The following is a 20,603-nucleotide window of genomic DNA, read 5'->3' as shown; positions in this document are numbered from 1 at the left end:
ACCCAACCCTCAGCCAAAGGCCGCCAAGGCGGTGGGTGGAAACGAAGACGCAGACGGCAGGAGGGGCAGGAGCGGCAGGAGCGTGTCCCCTAGAGACTTGGGTGTTGAAGAGTCAGATAGACTCCGAGGCGCCCCAGACTAAGGAGGCGGTTTTTCTTTCACCTAATTCAATAGGCCCTGGCTTTCCCTGAGGGCGCAATCCGTGGGCTGATCACGCCCTTCCTCTTCTCACTACACTTTGTCTGCGCTTCAATCCAGCGGGTCCCCTCCCGGGTACGGTCGCTATCCTCAATCGCCGCGTCTTCGTGGTCTCCTTTCTCCAGCCCCAAGAGGGGCCGCGGGGGTTTACGGCGCAGCCGACCCACTCCAGCGCCCTGCTTTTGCTCCCGCGCCGCGGCACTCGGCCCGCACCAGGACCCCGCCGTGCCCCGGACCGCAGACAAACAGTAACACCCACCATCTACCGCAAATATCCTCGTGCACTGAGGAGGAGTTTGTCAGTCCGACACACCCGGAGTCCCACCGACTCCATAGTTACCGCTTGGAGCAGTGGCTGCTTCGCCCACCAGCGGCGCCCGCAAGCCACAGCCCACGCGTGAGCGCCTCGGGGTCGTGGGGTCTTTCCAGCGACCGGATGACATTGGCTGGACCCCACGTGCCACCAGCGAGCTCTCCACTTAAACCTGGGGGAGGCCTCGGGTCCTTACTCTTTCGAGCAGCCAACAGCTGCCTAGATTCTTCTGTGGGGGCGTTTTTCTTTTCTTCCTTTCAAGCAGACGGTGGTTGGGTGGCTCTCAGCAGAAACTACGGCCCCGTGCTTTTCAACGTGGTCCCCTAACCGGTGCCTGCTACGGTGACGGCTTATCAGCTGCCTGCCTTAGGAAGGGAAAACTTTGGAGGGGCAACTCTTCCCTTTTGGGGCGCTCGTCCAGACCCACTTGGGTCGCCCACCTACCCTTTCAAGCCGGTTCCTCCGGATGGGGCGTGCTCACCCGGGACTAAGATTCCAAGAGATGCTCTCCCTGGGGACCTGCTTCCCCCCTACCCTTCCCCCTCTCCGCAGCCCCTCTAGCGGCTCGCTTCGCAAAGCGCGTGGCGGGACCCGGGACGGGACCTACGCGCGCAGGCTTTTACTCGGACTCCAGCACGTGGTGGAGCCAGGGGTGGCAGCCAGCGCACAGGCAGGGAGCGTCTGGGTGACACCCGAGAGGGTCCTTTCGGGGCCGGCGGCTACGTTCCGGGAGGGCGAGCCGGGCGCCTGGGGCGGACAGGCCGGGGGCGGGAGCCAGCGCCGTGCTCCCTCCCCTGGGCTCAGCCCGGGCGCGCGGGCCCTCACCCCTGTCGGAGGAAGAGAATGGTCCCTTCCAGGCGGGAGGCCATGTTGCTCTAATAAAGCGGGAGGGGCGGCGGGGGGGAGCAGTTGCCGCTGGCTCGGGCGGGAGGCGGGAGGCGGGCGCAAGGCGAGCGCAGCCGCGGGGAAGGCGCGGGGGAGGCGAGCCCGAGCCGCCGCAGCCAGTGTCGGCGGAGAGCACCCGTGCGCTGTCGGAGCCCGAGCCGCAGCCGCAGCCGCGATGGCAGTGGCGGTGGGAAGACCGTCTGTGAGTGCTGGGGCCTCGCTTCCCTGGTCCCCTGCCCCTCCGGCGCCGGGTGGTCCCCGCTGGGGGACGGGAGAGGGTGGGGAATGTGGAGGACCCGGGAGGGGCTCGGGACCCCGTGGGCTGTGGGTGTGTGCATTTGGGCGCGTGTCTGGGGCTGAGGCGAGGCGAGGAGCTCGGAGGATCAGTTACTACGTGATGCAACAGTGTACCCCTGGTCTAGCCCCTTCTCCTGGGCTGTGGAAGAAAAAGGACCCCCTCTCCTATTTTAAAAGAATTAATGTAGCCACGGTGGATCTCTGCTGCCGTCCTCTCCCCACGCACACCTTTTCCCTCGTGACTGTCGAGAAAGGCACCGGGTGCCAAGGTTCCCTCCCGACTTCTCACGCGGAGGGGCTGTCAGGGCATGGGAATTGTTCGCCGAAGCTGGGTGTCTCACGATTGTAGGAGCGGGTCAAAAATAAAGCAGCGGAATTTCTAGGGTGGCTTCCTCTTGCGTTGTGAGGCTCCGGACACCCTCAGGCGCCCACCCGGGTGACCAGGCCCTGCCCAGGATGTGGACAAAACCTAGATACACACATAAAGTTTTCAAAAGGCTCCCTTTTCGGGGTGGGTGGAAGTATTGAAATGCTCTGCGGCTGGAAGGCCGGGGGCGGTGGGCGGAGGAGGCGGGGACCCAGCGTAGAGGAAAGGAGGGCGGGTGCGTGGAGAATCCGGAGCCCCAGCACCCGGAGGGAGGGAAGGAGAGAAGGGGATGCTCAGGCCCGGAGTTCGAGGACCGGCGCTGGGCAGAGGGCGCGCTCCGGCGCTTGCAGGACTCGGGACCCTGCCGGGTGGGAGCTGGACTTGGAGGGCGCGGTCCTGTGGGTGCTGTGCATCCCCGGGTGAAAGGCGGGGGGTGAGGGGGCGGCGGCAGCCTTTCCTTTTGAAAGGAGCGGAGCTGGGAGGGAAAGGCGGAGTCCTCTTTCTTTCTCTTTCCGCATTTCTTTGTCGGCATTCAAAGTCTGCTCTGGCGGGACAGGCTTTGGGGTCCTCTAGCGACGGCCTTCCCCTTTTACCTCTTACTCTTTTTCTCTTCTTCCCCTTCCCACAATTGTGCAGCTGCAGGTGGTGGCTTGAGAGGTATTGTAAGTGTAAACAAAAATCCTACGGAGATACTGGGAGCTCTGAAGCCGAAATGCAAGGTTGTTCCGAGACTACCGGCTCTTTTCCTCTCTGCTCCCAGGTCCTCCCCAGATACTCACACCTTTTGCCCCTTTCCCCCTCCCCACCAAAGCAGGAAGTTCGCGGGGTTGCTCAGCTTGTGCTAACTCGGTTTAGTGGTTTGGCTGCTGTGTTATTTTCAAAGACATTCTTCACGATCAAGAAATGAGCAGTGAATGGTCAGTTTGAACGGGGAACTATGGGCCTTTTAAGCATTTTAAACTGACGTTTCGTAACAGACTCTTAAGAATTTAGGTCTCCTCTTGTACGCAAAATGTGCTTTTGAAAATTAGTGGTTGTAGATTATTGTTAATGAGGTAATTTGCATGGTCTGTGAGCTAACCCCTTTACTTTGCAGGTGAAGAAATTGAGGTCCAAAGAGGTCAAGTTTATCTAGTTACTTTTCCTCCCCTCCTCCCACTGTACACATTTCCAGAATACAGATTCAGATAACTAAATAACAGTATCAACTTTAGATAGATTGGAGAGTATCTGGAAATGCAAAAGGTTACTTTTGGGGTGTGTGTGATGTTTCAGCAACACCTACTGCTGTACATTCTTGAGGGGTGGCGGATGTGGAAGAAATAATTTGCTGCACATTTTCTATAAATTAGTTAGGTTCATATATGTCAGTTAAATAGGAACAGTATGTGGGTTTAAGATTTAGTTGTGTGGCCATAATCATATCCAACACTAGGTCTGCCAGCCAGATGTATTTAATCCACAGAATGCTGTGTAAGACCTCTTTCTCATTTAGGTAAATAGAGATTTTTTAAAAAGTATGGGGGGAGGAGATGACTAGCTTCTCTGCACATTCCCTGTTGTCACTGATTAACATTAAATTACCTATGGTTACTTAGAATTTAAAAACAAGACTTTTTTTCCCCACTGGGTTGTAGCATGGGTGATCAGAAATTGACCCAAAGTGGAAAAGCCTTTTAATATACCACAGAAAACATGTGATTAACTTTCCATTGGAATTGTTGAACTTTATTCACTGGTTACTGTGTTAAGTGTAGTCTCCGCACTTCTCAGCTTATTGTCTTTAAAACAATCCAGGGAATGCAGAAGATACTCCAAACCCAGTTCCAAGGATCTACACTATAAATATCTACACTATATGTATGTATAGTATATATATCTATACTATATATATATATATGTTTGCCTAATACTCATTGTTTAATAAATGCTAGAAAGGACTAGAGACACCACAGAATATAATGCCATAAGCAACATGTACAGATGCGAATCACTTTACAGAGTGTCATAAGGTCAGGTCTCTTAAAGGTAGGGCCTAAAATGCGAATTCTTATCTAACTGATTCACTGAGGAAGTGCTCACAGAAGAAGGGGAGAGTAGGAACCAGGATAGCCTAGTGGTACAAACTAACCAACTCATTTGGACACTAGTTTTAGTCTGATCCCTTGAGTAAATTGCAGTGTTCCAAAAACTCTTTGGAAAATATTATAAGGAAGGGTTGCTGGTTTGGGGTGTTTGATGCGAGTCATCTAGTATACTATATTTTTAACATTAGAATCCTCTGCTCCTCCTGTTCTTCTATCAATTCTATGATTTGAAAAGAGGAAAGGTGTGCAGAGGGAAAAGAATCACTCCAAAGTTGATTTACATGCAAATGGAGTTTCCCTAGCTACTGATTTAAAGTTAAAGTTTTTAAAAAAAGTTATTTAGAAAAACATGAGCATATCCTTTGCCTACAAACTGCTTCCCCCAAGCAGACTGAAGAGAAATTCAATTTGAATAACTTGCCCCAATTTTAGACATTCTTGAATTCAAACATCTTTGTACGACATCCCAGATAAATAATGTCGTTTGTGCAAAAATCATTGTATGTCAAATGTAGTATTATCTTTATCTTATGAAGTGGTTATATTCAGTTACAGTCATTTAATCCTTGTAGCTAAATTCAGATATGCTTAAGTGTATTTGTTGGCTGGAAAACAAAAGCTTCAGTTTAACGTGATACTGTCTCAATTTTAATCTCAACTCCTAGCTTCTGCCTTTTTGAATGGATGGTTTTAGGGCTTGGCCCTGAGAAGACCTGAAGCCTATCTGCTGTTTCCAGAGAACAGCTGATGATTAACAAGAATATTTCTCCCCAGAGATGCGCCCATGGTTTGGATGAATTTGTATTTTTGCATCCAAGTCCCAGGGCAGCTATTAATTTTATTTTAAACAGAAGTGTGGTGATTTACTCTTCTCAGGAGTCAAACTTTATATATCTGATCAGTTCTCCTTTACCTCATAACTCATTTTTAGGTGATGTGTTCATAAAGTTATAGAGTCTAGGAGTTGAAAGGAACTTTAGAGGTCATTTGGTTCAGCTCCTTCCCTGAGGCAGAACTATTTCTTACTTTATGCCTAACAGAAGGTATGTGTTTAAAGTCTTGTAGTGGAGGAGAGTCCCCTATGATACCCTTCAAGAAACACTGAAACACTTTTAATTTTTATCTATCTGTTGAGTCAAAAGGAATGGGAAAGCCAAGTTCATTAATTAGTTCATATAACACTATTTTTTGAGCACCAAATAAATATGCCAGGCACAAATAAATATGCTGGAGATACAGCAGTGAACAACAGATAATGTCCCTTCTTACCTGGAGCTTTTATTCTTACATATTTGGTGTGCAAAGGACTATGCAAGTCATTTAGGGAGAAAGGGTATTATGTACCTATTGCTGAGCTAACAATTGCGAAGAAGTAAAGGATTGTATCTGTCTCAGGATCGCTATAGGCAGTTCCAGAAGATATGGTCTGGTCTTCAACAGAAGAGGTGCTGATGATGAACATTCTTTTGCCTTGCTATCAATTTGCCATTTCTGTGACTTAGGATGTGGCCCCAGGTGGAGGGTTGTTGTACCTGGAGAAAGACAAATGGAGCTGAAATAGGTGGAGGGGTGGGTCATTTAAATGATAAAGGTACTGTCATCTCCTGGGAGGAATTGGGGGAGCAGAGCGTCTCAAGCAGATGAATGCCTGTTTCCCACTTGGGAGATAAGGTTCATCCCTGGTGCCTCCAAAACAAACCAAAAAAGCAGACAACAAGCAAACAAATGAAAAAACCCATTCGTGGGAGCTGATGTGTTTAGTGGTTGAACACCAGCTTCCCACATAGGAGGTCCTGGGTTCAGTCCCTAGCCCAGGTACCTCAGAAAACAAACAAGGGAAACGGACTTTGGCCCAGTGGTTAGGGCGTCCGTCTACCATATGGGAGGTCCGCGGTTCAAACCCCGGGCCTCCTTGACCCATGTGGAGCTGGTCATGCGCAGTGCTGACCCGCGCAAGGAGTGCAAGGAGTGCGCCCATAAGGAAAGCCGCCCAGCGTGAAAAAAAAGAGCAGCCTGCCCAGAAATGGCGCCGCCCACACTTCCGGCGCCGCCCACACTTCCGGTGCCGCTGACGACAACGGAAGCGGACAAAGAAACAAGACGCAGCAAATAGACACCAAGAACAGACAACCAGGGGAGGGGGGGAATTAAATAAATAAATAAATCTTTAAAAAAAAAAACAAAAAAACCCCAAAAAAAACCCAAACAAAAACACAAAACAAAACAAAAAATTAGATATCTGGTCAGTAACATTAATTCTATACACTGAGACTCCATAAGCAATTATTAAAGAATGCGAGAAGTGTTTGAAGCACAGTAATCCCTCCTTTTGAAAGCTATTTTTTTAAATCTTTTAAAGTCTCTTATTTAAAAATGAAGTGTCTACATTACAATGAAAAATAGATCCAAATTAATTAAAAGAACAAACTTATCCATGTCCCATTATCCTCATATAACAGCTTTTGGATTGTTAGTGTATTTTCAACTTTTCAAGGTTTCCATCAGCAAGCACAAGCCATCTCTTATATATTGCTGCAAGCACAAGCCATCTCTTACATATAACTGTGTTTGGATGGGTAGTGTCTGACCATTCACATACTCTCATGACGAAGGAAACTATGTTTAATGTATAGGCAAATCCTCCATGTGTCTGTGTCCAGACAAAGGAACAAATGATGGTAAGACTCTTTTTCCATTTTCGATGGCCCCTGTTGATTGATTGCTAAAAGACCCACTGATGATGCCATAGTTGATAGTGATCATTAGGTTTCCACTCTGGGGAGAAGGCTATAATCACAATATTCTTGTGTTTTTCTTTGTAGGACATTAAGCTTGGTTGGACAGTGGGAGGCTGTTCTTGGAATTTTTAAAAAAAAATCATATTATTGTCTTTCATAGCCTTAGCTAGACCTTTCCCAAATGGGGTCAGTGAAGCTGAACTATTATCTAAACAAAGAACCAGCAGATCTAACGCATCTGTCTTTTCCCAAGGAGACCTACTTTACAAAATAATTGATCACCACTTTTTTTTAAAAATTACCCAGATTGACAGAAAACTCTCTTCCCACTAAAGAATACCTCCACTCACCCATTCAGGCTCTGCTGGCAGCCCATCAATGCAGCTGCTGTTAAACATAGACACAATACTTGGGTTATGGTGATACAGACAGGCTTCTAAAAAGAATTTGCTGAGTGATCTGAAATAAAATTTCTTGGGTTTGGCTTGATGTAAACTCAGTAGTCTGTTCCTTCATATGTCTAAAGCCAGATTACTAGAGCCTCCTCTTTTAGAATCGGTGCCAAGGAGTGTAGTCATGCCTGGAGTGCATTGCTCAAGCCAGAGGACCCAGGAAATCAAGTTGGAGGGACATATTTTGTGTACCTGCTGAACTGTGACCATCTGGGACAGGGTGTGATGTGTCGATAGAGGGAACAGGACTGGAGAGGTTGCTCAGAAAGCTTCCTGCTCCAAAAGAAGCAGTTTTACTTGCAACTTTTATACCTGAGAAATGGGAGCTTTGTTCATGGTTGTTTTTGATCATGGTTCAGGAACATGCCTTTGAGAAGATAATTTATGATTTTCTTTTTAATTTTTCTGTTATAGAAGTAGGATCATAATAATATAGAAAGGTTAGGAATTGGAAAACAAAATAGTCCTTAACACCCTAACAATAATAATTTTTGGCTTCCTAATTCATCTGTTTTGTCAGATGTTTCTTGAGCAGTTTTTATGTGCGGATGCTGAGATTATAGTGGTGAGTACTTGGAGCAGTCCCTACTGCTCTCATGACATTTCTCTGTGGGCTGAGTAATAATAGGACTTAGCATGGAAAGCAGGTAGAGGAGATAGCTGGAGAAAAGTGTTCCAAGCCAAGAAAACAGCATGTGCAAAGCTCTGGAAGTGAGGGAGAGCATGTTAAAGAAATCCATGTGTACCTGGAACATTAGCATTCAGGCTCGGGTAGAGAGTAGACAAACAGGAGGCTGGAGAGGTGGGAAGAGACCAGACCATGGAGTGCATTCTTCAAGACATATGCATATTTACTACATAGCTTTTCATATACTTATATCCCAATCACCCTTGTCTCCCAATTTAAGAGATCTTAGATTCTTTCTTAATAATGGCTTTACCTGGAAAGTGGTTGATGGAAACACTGAAAACATGCACGGTAATAATTTTTCAGGATTTAGTTGTGTCGACAGGATGAGAAAAAGATCAGGGGAGTTGATTCTTTTCATGCCCAAGTTGAGCCCTCAGAGAATAGAGGAAGTGAAGACTGAGGAGGGTCACAAAGAGAAGGATGAAGGTTCTAGTAGCGGTATTACAAGCATAGGTCTACTGTCTAGCCTTATGCATTGTATCCTTCCTTAAGTTACAGAACTAGAAATTCTTATTTTCTTGAGCACTGAAACAGGTGAGTTTTGAAGGGGGTTTGGGGGTTATGGTAGAACCCCCTCCTACCTCAAACTTCAAGAGGCAGTCAGTATTGTTTGGAAAAGGAAACTAAAAATCCATTGAGCAGAGCAGGTGTAGCTCAGTGGTCGAGTGCCTACTTTGCATGTACGAGTTTCCGGCTTCAATCCATGGTACCTCTTTAAAAAAAAATCCATTTCCAGTATATGGAAACTTTATATTTTTCCATAAACCAACAACTTCTCTAAAAAAAAGAAGAAAAAAGAAAAAAATCCACTGAGTCCTATAGGAATAAGAGGGAAAAGGCTCATTAAAAGCCAGATAGCCAAGTTCTTTATCTATCCTTTAAACCCATCGCTATATGCCATTCCCTAGTAAGGGACCATGACATTATATTGGGCTTCAAATTTCGGGGAGTTCTGGATCACAGAGTGTTTCAACAATGGCAATGGAGGGATATTGGTATGGGATACCAATGACAGGTGATATATGGCTGACAGGGAGCTGTACAGAACATATGTCCAGGGTGCATGGTAATGTTTGGATATACTCATAGTGGTAACAATTAAAAACCACAGCAGGGGGGGTACTGGGTTCCTGGCCAGTGGTGCTCTGTCGTGGTCCCTAGGGGAGCAGCGACAGTCTCCCAGGTACAGTGGCGGGGACCGGGAGGGAGTGAGGGTTCAACAGTGAGCCCCTGATGCTAATGACTATGCTTGTGAGCTGATAAACCTAAAATAAGAACAAGGCCTAGAGCAACATTGTGCCTGGGAATTTCCTCCTGTCAGCCTTCATGTTACTCAAATGTGGCCAGTCTCGAAGCCAAACTCAGCATGTAAATGCAATGCCTTCCCCCAGCGTGGGACATGACACCCGGGGATGAGCCTCCCTGGCAACGAGGGACCACTATCAACTACCAACTGATGATGCAACTGGAAAATGACCTTATATGGAAGGTTCAATGCGGATCAGCAGAATATCCATGTCTACATAAAATACCATGACTTTAAAATGCTGTAAGGGGGAAATGGAAAGGAGAAATGAGTTTATATGGCTACGAGTTTCTAAAAAAGAGTCTGGAGGCTGGCAGAAGGATTGCCCTCATGCACAACTGAGCAGAGTCAGAGAGACAGATAAAGCAGATACAACCCCCAGATATTGGTTCCTTTGAGGGCTAAAGAGACCCATGGGAGTTATGGTCATGGCCGATGGAGTTAACTACCAGGGCAGATGGCCCCTCTTTGGAAATGGTGTTTATGTGTGATGAATCTGGACTCAAATGGGATCTCCCTTCATAAGACTTTCATGCTAATGTGCTGGAGGTGCAGTTAATGTTGGGGTTTAAGATATATTTAGGGGATTTGAATCTCTGGACTGACAATGTGATAGCCAGGTCCTGAGCGTCAACAGACTCTAGCACCTACAATCTGATCTATTGGACTTACCACACTCAGCTAAGATGGAGTTGAAGAAGGACAACCACCACACCATGGAGCCTAGAGTGATTACAACTGAAAATGGGAGGATTGCATCCAGCATCCATGTGGAATCTGAGCCTCCTCTTGACATAGAGGTGCAATGGACACACCAATCCAATGTCCACATAGAAGAGGTGGCATTGGATTGGGAAAAGTGGACATGGTGGACGATGGATATGGGGAAAGACAGGAAGAGATGAGGGGTGGAGGCGTCTTTGGGACATGGAGCTGCCCTGGATGGTGCTTCAGAGGTAATCACCGGACATTGTAAATCCTCACAGGGCCCACTGGATGGAATGGAGGAGAGTATGGGCCATGATGTGAACCATTGTCTATGAGGTGCAGAGGTGCCCAAAGATGTACTTACCAAATCCAATGGATGTGTCATGATGATGGGAACGAGTGTTGTTGGGGGGGGGGAGAGGGGGGGTGGGGGGGGTGGGGTTGAATGGGACCTCACATATATATTTTTAATGTAATATTATTACAAAGTCAATAAAAAAAAAAAAAAAAAAAAAGCCAGGATAGACTCTTTCCCACCTTTTCCCTTCACCTGCAAGACTTAATGCCTTTTTCATTCATCTTATCCCTTCGTGAACCATTTTCATAACAATGTAAATTTTATGAATCTTATTAAGGTACCCATTAAATTTACTCATGCCTGCTATTGGTAGAGAAAAATTGACCAAAATCTATGTACCCAGGAAGCCTGCTCAGAGTCTTGAATTTTTTATTTTTTTCTGTACAAATTACTGTCAAGATAGTTATATCTCATTTTATTCTCACAGAATTCCTGAGAGGAAATTACTATAGACAAAGAAATTGAGGCACATAGAAGTTGTTATTTGCCTAAACTAATACAGCTAGTTAGTGTGGGAGAGTAAGCTTGAAAACTAAGGGCTCTGAGACCAACATGTGTTCAGATGTTCCATCTCTATCAGCCTAAATTATACTGAGGTAACAAAGTGATTCCAAGTTTTGGTGTCTTCCACAACAGAGGTTGTTTTCTCACTCTGGAAATGTAACTTGTCTGCTCTATGTTGTACTGACTCCAGGACACAGGCTAACGGAGCATCCTTTACCTGGACTTTGCCAATCTGGTGGTGAGGAAAAAGAGACATGGGCTGACTTTTCAAGTTCTTAAATGGATCACTTTTGTGTGAACTTAACTGGCCAAATAAGTTACTCCACAACTCAGCGGGATGGGGATGGATAACTCTGCAGGGAGTGCCACTGTGTCCTTGTCCAAGCTTGGAACCTTAGGATGGGGAAGGAAACTCACCTCTATGGAGGGGCAATGGCTATTTTGAAAATTTTTACCATGCCATACTTGCTAGGTTATCTACTTTATTTTTTAAAATATTTTTTTAAAATTTATTTTTAAAAGATATGTAATCACACGTAAAATGTTACATAAAAAAAAAATAGGAGGTTCCATATGCCCCACTCCCCACATGCCCCACTTTCCCACATCAACAACCTCTTTCATTAGTGTGGTACATTCATTGCATTTGATGAATACATTTTAGAGCACTGCTACACAGCATGGGTGATAGTTTACATTGTAGTTTTCACTCTCTCCTGGTCCATTCACTGGGTTATGGCAGGATATATAATGTCCTGCATCTGTCCCTGCAGTATCATTCAGGACCAGCTCTAAGTTCTGAAAATGTCCCCCTATAACACCCCCTTTCCCTCTCCATGCCAGGTTATCTACTTTAAAGCCAATAGGGTTTTTTGCTGTTTTGTTTTTAACTGTCTCCCTTCCTGTAATGGTTTTCCTCACTCTTTTCATCCTCTTCTGATTTCAGATGGTTATGGTAGAAAGGTTTTTATTTTTTTAAGATTTTTAGAAAGAGTTGAACAGCCGGAAGACAGTGTTTGATTATTCCAATTGTTCTCCCAGGATGACCTTTGAGAGGCATCTTCACTAAGTGATGGGTGGTAAACTTTCGTGCTGCCCTTTGGTGGCCCCCAGCTATGGGACTATACATTCTGGGAAATGGTTTTGAGGCCATTAGGAATTCTAACTACACAACAAAATCATTTCCCTTGGGATGTTTCCCAGTCAGACCTTTCCCAGCCTCTCTGTTCCTAGCTGCACCGAGTGTCACATGACCTCTTCTTCTTGCTTAGTTTTCTCTGTACTGAAAGGCGGTAGCAAATAGCATTTTGGTAAGGAATGTGAGCTCTGGAGCCACATGGCTCCAGCTCTAGGGAGTCAGCTGTGCAATTTAACAAGCTTTATCCCTTAGGCAATTTACCTTGTACACCTCAAGTTCCTCATATGTAAAACAGTAACAGTAACTTCCTCAAAGAGTGCAAGGTTAAGTGAGTTCGTACACACCAAAAGGTTACAATGATGCCTGGAACATACATCCCTAATAAAAATTAATTATCGTGGGGAAAATAATACATGCTTTAAGTTGAAGACCGGGCTCAAACCAGAAGCTCCAACCCAATCTACCCCTGTAGGAAAGTAGGCTTTTGCCCCTTCTCTTACATACCTGAAATGTATAGTCTTTCCTTTCTCTGGTCACAGCACGGAGAGCCTTTGAGGCAGTAATCAAATATGCCATCTCTGTGTAGCCACTGCTTACCGATCCAGGTTTTGGTGACTTATGGTGACTTTTCTAACTGTCTTTTAAGTACTGTAACATTATTGCCTGCACCCACATAATACTCTGGGACACCCCCCCCCCCAATTTTTTGACAGTTACTCTTTTTAAAGAAAGAGGAATTATCAAATATCGTTGCGAACATTTAAGAAAACCTCATTATCATAGCCGCATGTTGTGCAGTCCTTGACCACATGCATGCATTCTTAATCTAGATCGCCAATCTTGGGGAAAGGCCTATGTGTTGTGTAAATCACTCCCTTTCTTACACACACACACAAATATTTGACTGAATGAGAAAAATGATCCTTTGGATCAATTGAGTAAGATTTGCGCCAGTGCCACCTCCTCTCAGTCCACCTTCTTATCCCAGCTCTTGCTATGTGAGCCTGAGTCTGAGGAAGGTATAAATTTCCTATCTATAGATTTCAGCCCCAGGCTTTTCTCCTCTAGCCCCTTGGGTTCTGCTTAGCTGTTCTGACCCATGTGCAAATGTGGCTATGGAACGGAGTTGCCATGCCATGGGCCCTGACTGGGGGATGGAAACTGGTGGATAGATACATCTCTCTCATCTCTGAGCTGACAGTTCCGAGGTACAATCTTCATGACTCCTCACAGGGTCGCTTGGGGCCCACCCCCGCCCACACTGCCGATCAGCTTTACACCATCCACCCTTAGGGTGCTTTTCCTCCTTCCCCATTTTACCGTTCCCAGTCCCCCACTCCTGTTCCTCTGGATCACTTTCCAAAATATCAGCTTTACACCATCCACCCTTAGGGTGCTTTTCCTCCTTCCCCATTTTACTGTTCCCAGTCCCCCACTCCTATTCCTCTGGATCACTTTCCAAAATAACCGTGTACATGCAAGCCCTTGTCTCAGGCCTTTGCGTTTTGAGGAAACATGGTGGAATAACCTTGTTTTCAGGGTATTTTTTGGAGAAGGTGTGTAAGGGTGCTTTTACCTTATATAAATGAGGGAGTATGAATGTTTCTTTTGTAACCTACCAAGCTACTCTGGACATTAAAAATGTATGCTCAGATCCATAATGTAACTAAAAATTTAGAAAAGTGTACAGTCTAAAATATAAACCATAATGTGAACCAAAATGGAACCATAGTTGGCAGCTATGTTTCAGTATCGGCATATCAGCTGTAGCCAATATAACATGAACATGTAAAAAGACTATTGCTGGGGAAGGGGGAAAAGGGTTGAGTAGATGGGAATCCCCTATATTGTATATGTGACTTTACTGTGATCTAAAACTTTTTTGAAGACAAAATTAAAAATTAAAAAAAAAAGAGAAAAAAAAATATGCTCAGAACAAACTGATCTTTTACCAGGTTTTGATTACTATTTATTGGAAGTAAGATTCCAAGCTGTTGTAAAAACTAGATTTAAAAGAAGAAAAAATGTGGATGTATCACTTGATGTGTTCTCTTTAATTTTCATTTTTATTTCCTTGGAACTCCCATACTCTCTTCACTTTGCCTCTTAGGATGGCAATGCTTATTTTTGAGTTTGTTCTGTAACTTGTTACTTATCTATTTCAAGCCAATTCACATTTTATATTCTAGGAGCTAGATACAGAATATATGGGGAAAATGGTTTGTATATTCAAAATATGTTTTTGGTATATGAAGTGTGAACTTGGGCCAAAGCTTAAAACTATTGAAAAAAATCAAAGAAATTTTTGGGCTTACGTTGTATGGGTAGACTGGAAAAATGAGGTAATACTTTTTAAAACAACTTCTAATGAACTAATACTGAACTTTTTTAAGGACCTGAATTAAGTGTCTGCCTAAAAATTCTTAGGATAATTGTTTACATTATTGCTTTACTTTGTATGAGCCTATCCCAGAGATAGTTTCTGAAAATGTAGTAGAGATCCTTGGAAATTACATAAACCAAGCTGATTTGTTCTCTAGTGCTCCCCCAAACTTGTCATCTTTGTCTTATTCTGAGGTTTAGCTTGACCTCTTGTATGGGCAGTCTAAGGCTAGTACCTTGGCCTGATGGAATGGTTTGATTGTTTATTTGTTATATACCTCTATGTTTTCTAAGCTTTATCCAGTCCATAGTCAACATCTTAATCGATCTCCCCTCCCCCTGGGAATGCTGGGTGGTCTGCAGTTGAAGCCGATCTCTGAGTCTTTTAGTTGTAATCAACTTTGCCCCATTCAGAAACCAAAATTCCAAGGTATTTTATGAACTTAGGCAGAAAATTAAATTAAGATAAGGTTTCATCCATTGAAATCACTAATAATATGCTGTTCATTAGCTGCTATTCTAAAGCTGGGTTTTAAGCAGTGGGGAGAGGACCTTAGTCTAAAGTGGATGTGATAACCCAATCCAAGCTGTAGGTGATGAGGACTTGCAGTGACTTTATGTAATGGAGATTTATAGAGCCATATGGATTGGGGGTGGGAAAATGCTGCTAAGTATTGCTAAATCTTCTCTTTCTTGAAGAGCTTGTGTTCTTGTTCAGTGGCTTTTCCTATTTCCCATTTACTCAACAAACCTCTGTTGAGCCCCAGCTAGCACCATGGCTGAGTGAAGCTGTCAAAACCTTTCGACTTTCCTACCAAACCAAACAAGAACTAAAATCTGTTTGCAAGTAGACCTCTCAGTTACAAGGGTTCAAAAAATGGAATAAGGCTTGAATTAAGGTGTGAGTTACCAAGTTTTGTCATTTCTACCTCATGTCTCAACTGCTAGCAACTCATTCATTATGGTACATCTTAAATCAGATAGTTGAGGACTTTCTATGTTTCTAATCCTGTGTTCTGTTGTTGAAAATATATAAGTAGAGACCTTGCTCTCCAGAAGCCTACATTTTGGCTTGGGAGAAAAGGCTAGGACTTGGAAATATTGTTCAACTTTTGCATTTGGGAGTGGTTCCTTTCTCAGCACTAGTCAGCCCTTTCCTTTTTTAAATATAATAAACATAGATAAAAACTTGGTTTAACAATCAAGAAAAATGAGATCCATTTTATTTCCCTTCCCTTCCCTTTATATGATGATTTTAAGGAGTACCTAAAAGGTAATCTCCAGCACCACTACCCTGCAAACTACCATTAGAAATTTATTCTTTTAGTATTAGGCAGTGATGAATGGGGTATGCCAAAGGCAAAAGGACAGGAAGTTGTATCCGAATCTGGAGGGAATGTTTTCAAACCTTGCCAGATTAATTTGTGCTCTCCATTCCTTCTACAAAACGTTCTGACTGCTGTCCACAGCATGACAAATGCCTTTGACTAGTACACTAGAATTCTATTCTAGTGCACACATGCATTTCTGTACCCAACAGAGTTGTGTACTTACTGGATTAGTAAGCATACAACTGTTTATGCCAGTTGTAGTAATTATTGCAAATGTGTAAATTACTGTAATGTTATATAAATCTAGGAAGTATAAGTGCAAAAATAGAGTTGCTTCTAAAAGGCTTTTGAAAGCTTTAATAAAGAAGAGAATTTTGCTAAAATAAAACTGAATTTAATGTGGGGTAAAACAATTATAAGAAGTTGGAGGAAAAATTCTAAGTGTCTAAAAAGACTGCACTCAGATTGCATTACAAGTGCTTTTCAAATTCTGGCTCCAAACTAGAAATCATAAATAATGCCTTGTGGGTTTATGAGAAAGACTACTCTAATTGGAACTCACTGACCCTTTATGATGGCCCCTTGTCAAAACATTCGTAAATTAATGTATGTTTATATGTTTTAAGTTGAAAAAGAATATTTAGACTATAACTATTGTTTTTAAATCCCATTCTTTAAATACCTTTTAAAATAAATTGTCCAGCCCTGGTCCTAATAGCTTTGGATAAAGGGAATTTTACCCTACAAATCAACTATCCTTCCCAACTTCTGTTTGTCACAATATTCTAACATATATACTCACTGGTTGTAGATCTTTGTGTGTATGGAACTATCCCAGGTAATTGAGAACTACAGGTTTGTTCTGGGTTGAGATACAAATGTCTCTGGGACATCTGTCATTATTTAACTTCTTTTCTACCTTGATCTATATGGTTATTAATTTGTTTTGTTTTTCTGATACCAGATTTCAAAAAGATAAAAAGACACTAGAAACATTACGTGTTTCATCAGTTTCTCTTTCGTTTGTCCAGAAAAAAAAGGGAACTATGATTCTGGAAGCAAAATAATCTTACTTTTGGAAAGGCAAGTTTATTTTAGCAATCTTTAAAATTATCTCTTTGAGACACATACACAAATACATAAACATGAAATATGGGTTACTCAGAGCTGTATGGGAAGCAGAAACTTTCTCTTTATATGTAGGTAAGACCTTGAACTTCAGTCTTATCAGTAAGTTAACCTTCCTGGTTTTTGCATTCATGTAAGAACTTGACATTTTGGTCTGGATGATACACTCCAACTATCCTTGGATAATCTTCCATCAGCAATTTGATTAATTTTTAATCCCAACCACGAGAAAAGTGTTAAAAAGCAAGTGGAAAGTTATTTTTTAATTCCAAAATAAAGGGAGTGGAAGGAGAAGACTTAACAAATTGGGAGCTGGGATGTTCCATTTCTTCATTTCTGCTACCAAAACTGGAGTAGTTTTCAGATGTTTTTTCTTCTTGTCTTTAAATATACTTTTTGGAATGTTATTGCTAACTTGCACATTGGCTTTGCCACTAAACTCATTCCACACAGTGCTGTCCTAATAGATATTGTGTAATTTTGCATATTTTTCCTGTGATTAGTTTTCAGTGGCTAAAAGCTTATCTTTGCAGCTTTGGTTAAATATTCTTTTTTTTTTTTTTAAGTTCCCAGGGCCGGGATTGAACCTGGGACTTCATATGCAGGAGGCCAGTGGCTCAATCACTGAGCCACATCAGCTCCCAGATATTATTCTTTATATAATTTTAAATAAGAGATGTTATAAGTTTATAGGAAAATCATGCAGAATAGATATTATTCTTGATCCAACCTCTCAACCCCTATTTGATAGATTAGGACTCAGACCCAGAGAATTAAGTGCCCTGCCCAGGGTAAACAGTGATAATCTTTTCTTTTCTTTTTTTTTTAAAAAGATTTATTTTTAATTTCTTTCTCTCCCCTTCCTACCCCCCCACCCCTGCCCCAGTTGTCTGTTCTCTGTGTTCATTCACTGCGTGATCTTTTGTCCACTTCTGTTGTTGTCAGCAGCACGGGAATCTGTGTTTCGTTTTGCGTGGGACTCCCCTATGTGGGGGACACCCCTGGGTGGCAGAGCATTCCTTGTGCGCATCAGCACTGTGCATGGACCAGCTCCACACGGGTCAAGGAGGCCTGGGGTTTGAACTGCAGACCTCCCATGTGGTAGATGGATGCCCTATCCACTGGGCCAAGTCTGCTTCCCAACAGAGATAATCTTAAGGCCAGGTCTGACTTGTGGTTACATTCTCTTTTTCCTAAACGGAGATATCAGCATAGACTCAAAATAGTGCTGTCAGATAGGACTTTATGGGATAATGGAAATGCTCTAATAATGCATTGTCCAATATTGTAGCCACTAGCCTTGGATTGTACTTGAAATGTGGCTAGTGTAATTAAGGAACTGAATTTTAAATAATATTTAATTTTAATTAATTTAAATTTGAATAGCCATGTGGGACAAGTGACTACCATATTACATAGCAGATGTATTAATTGTCTGATCCCTCTTCCCCCTCTTTTTTTTTCAGAAAAAAACATTTTTATTGAGGACTATTTCAAATATATACAGAAGTACAGAGAATGGTGTAATGACTCTCCTCCCTCCATTCCTGTCTCCCAGACCAATTATCAATGATCAATTTATGGCTGATCTTATGTCACTTATTTCCCCTTCTCTCTAGTCCTCAGCCCCCTACAGATTATTGTGCAGTTAATCCCAGGCAAAAGTCAGAGCCCATTTTATTTTGAGAGCTAAGGTAGTGACCTAGGGGTGGGACGGGAATGGCATTAGGGAAGATTTCTCAGGGATCTTCAAGTGTATCTGTGAGAGATTAAAAAAGAGAGAGAGGGACGTATATAGATGGTAAAAATTATGGTTTGACAAAGACAGGTATTGAGTATATGGTTGATACTTTGTGTGCCTGAAATACTTCCATTACCAATATTGTAATATTAAAAAGCCAAACTTGAGATGGAACAATCATGGTGCCAGGCCTTGCTTACCTGCCCTTATATTCAACTTTGGGTTTATGCATAATTTAGAATACTTAAACATTATCCATATGCAATATTTATCATTTCACTTTATTGAATACCAGTGGTACTATAGACTCACAGAACATTAAAAGGTGGAAAGAAGGCTGAAGATCACTTTTAGTTCAGTCTCTTCAGATAACTTAGTTCCAGAAAGAAGTTGCTTGATTTGAGCTCATACCCCCCAGTCCTGTGCTTTCTGTCCTGCCACCCAGGCCAGGCTGCCTGGATGGCTGAGCTAAACTTGCAGCACTAAGTCACTCCTACCTAATTTTTAAAATGGCAGGTTCTTATGACTTCTTTTAGAACAGAGATGTGGTTATGTCTAAGTCTACCTGTGGTATTCTAAAAGCTCTCATTTGAGAGAAATGTTTTCGTAATTAACAGGATAAAGGAGTTATTTATGAGATTCTGTCTTTTGGGCTGACAATTTAAGAATTTAGAATTTAAGTGGAGGTTATTATAGAAAATGCCTGTTTGTTTTCTGTGTCTCTGTTTGTAAAAGAAACCCTTGTATCAAGCATATTTTGACCATGTGGGCATATTGAAGGAAATAATGCTTACATCAATGATATTTAAAAGTACATTTTCCCTTCATAACATAAAGCAGTAATTGTTGCTGTGCTTTTGTAGTTGAATTTAGGAGCTAATAATGTTTTTCCTCCTTATGACAGAATGCAGAATATGCATATTCTATATATGGAACCCTCTATTTAGGATGTCAGGATTTAAGGGGAATGAATTTGTGACGGTAAAAGGATCTGATATCATCAGAAATGCTCCCAGGCCTTGGCTCAGCTGTCCTATTGATGGAAAAAGATAATATGCTTTAGAAGAAGGGCTATATAAAAAAGTTCAGCAACATTCTGAACAACTGCAAGCCTCCAGGCTGCAACAGGATGTCATTTCTTTTACATGGTTAAGTCTCCAGAAGAGTGCCCTTCTTTATGTTCCCTAAGTCTTTTGTTAGCCACATTCCTGGGAAAGAGGGGAGGTCTGTCTGATCTCATCATCTTTTGCAGTAGCTTAATCCAATTTGCTTTTATCCCATGGTTAGTGGAGGCAGAGAATAGTTGGCTAACATTCTTTGTATTGTTACTACAACTTCCAAGATTTATGTCATTTTTACAAATAATACTCCCATGAAACGAGCCTTCTGATCTCCATTTGACAAGATATTTTAACCCATGGTATAGCTAGAAACAAAATTTGGGAAATATTTTCTCAAGTTAGTTGCACTGTCTTTTTCATGTAGGGTAAAGGCAAGAAACTTATAAGGCTTTTAAAATGACTGTGACCTGATTAGGAAAATATAGCAACTATTTTCAGCAAGGAGGGCACAATAATATTAGTAAGAGTAGCAGGTTTTTAAAAATGTTTTAAATTTACAGATTTTGAAGGCTTTTATAGTAGATCAAATTTAAATCTAGCAACAATAAATCTTGAAAAATAAAATAAAAAATCCATGTAATCTTCATCTCAGTGCTTACAATTTATTAGTTAGGAAAATACTTAACTTGATGTAGCCATAACATTAATAAGAGATGCAAGTTTGCCTCACGTATTCTCTCTAAAATAGTTAATGATCACTGGTTTATCACACTACTTTTGTAGGCTTTAATTTGATTCTGGATTGAATTATTTACGGCATGGTAAGGAAGACAAATACATAAACCACCTTTAACCAGGGTGAGCCTCGTTCATTATTTGGCTCATTTATTTGAGGGAAAAAAAGTGCCAAAAGGAAAT

At 42.5% G+C, this 20,603-nt stretch overlaps 1 protein-coding gene across 4 annotated transcripts in view; it reads left to right on the top strand.

The window, feature by feature from the left end:
- Positions 1-1,417: 1,417 nt before the first annotated feature.
- The window catches only part of SEPTIN11 (septin 11), a 106,738-nt gene continuing 87,552 nt past the window's right edge, over positions 1,418-20,603 (top strand). For 3 of the 4 annotated variants that reach the window (XR_011649118.1, XM_023582824.2, XM_071215927.1), the window contains exon 1: positions 1,423-1,598. Coding sequence is in view for 3 of the 4 variants with exons in the window: in XM_023582824.2 (XP_023438592.1) it covers positions 1,572-1,598 (27 nt within the window). In the remaining variant the exon portion in view is untranslated. Of the gene's footprint in view, positions 1,599-20,603 lie in introns of all 4 variants that reach the window. The other variant, XM_058296565.1, reaches the window with a different exon arrangement.

Source organism: Dasypus novemcinctus, chromosome 1 (genome assembly GCF_030445035.2).
Source record: "Dasypus novemcinctus isolate mDasNov1 chromosome 1, mDasNov1.1.hap2, whole genome shotgun sequence".
Lineage (NCBI taxonomy): Eukaryota > Metazoa > Chordata > Mammalia > Cingulata > Dasypodidae > Dasypus > Dasypus novemcinctus.
Note: the sequence above shows the minus strand (reverse complement) of the source record. Positions and strands in the feature narration are given on the sequence as shown.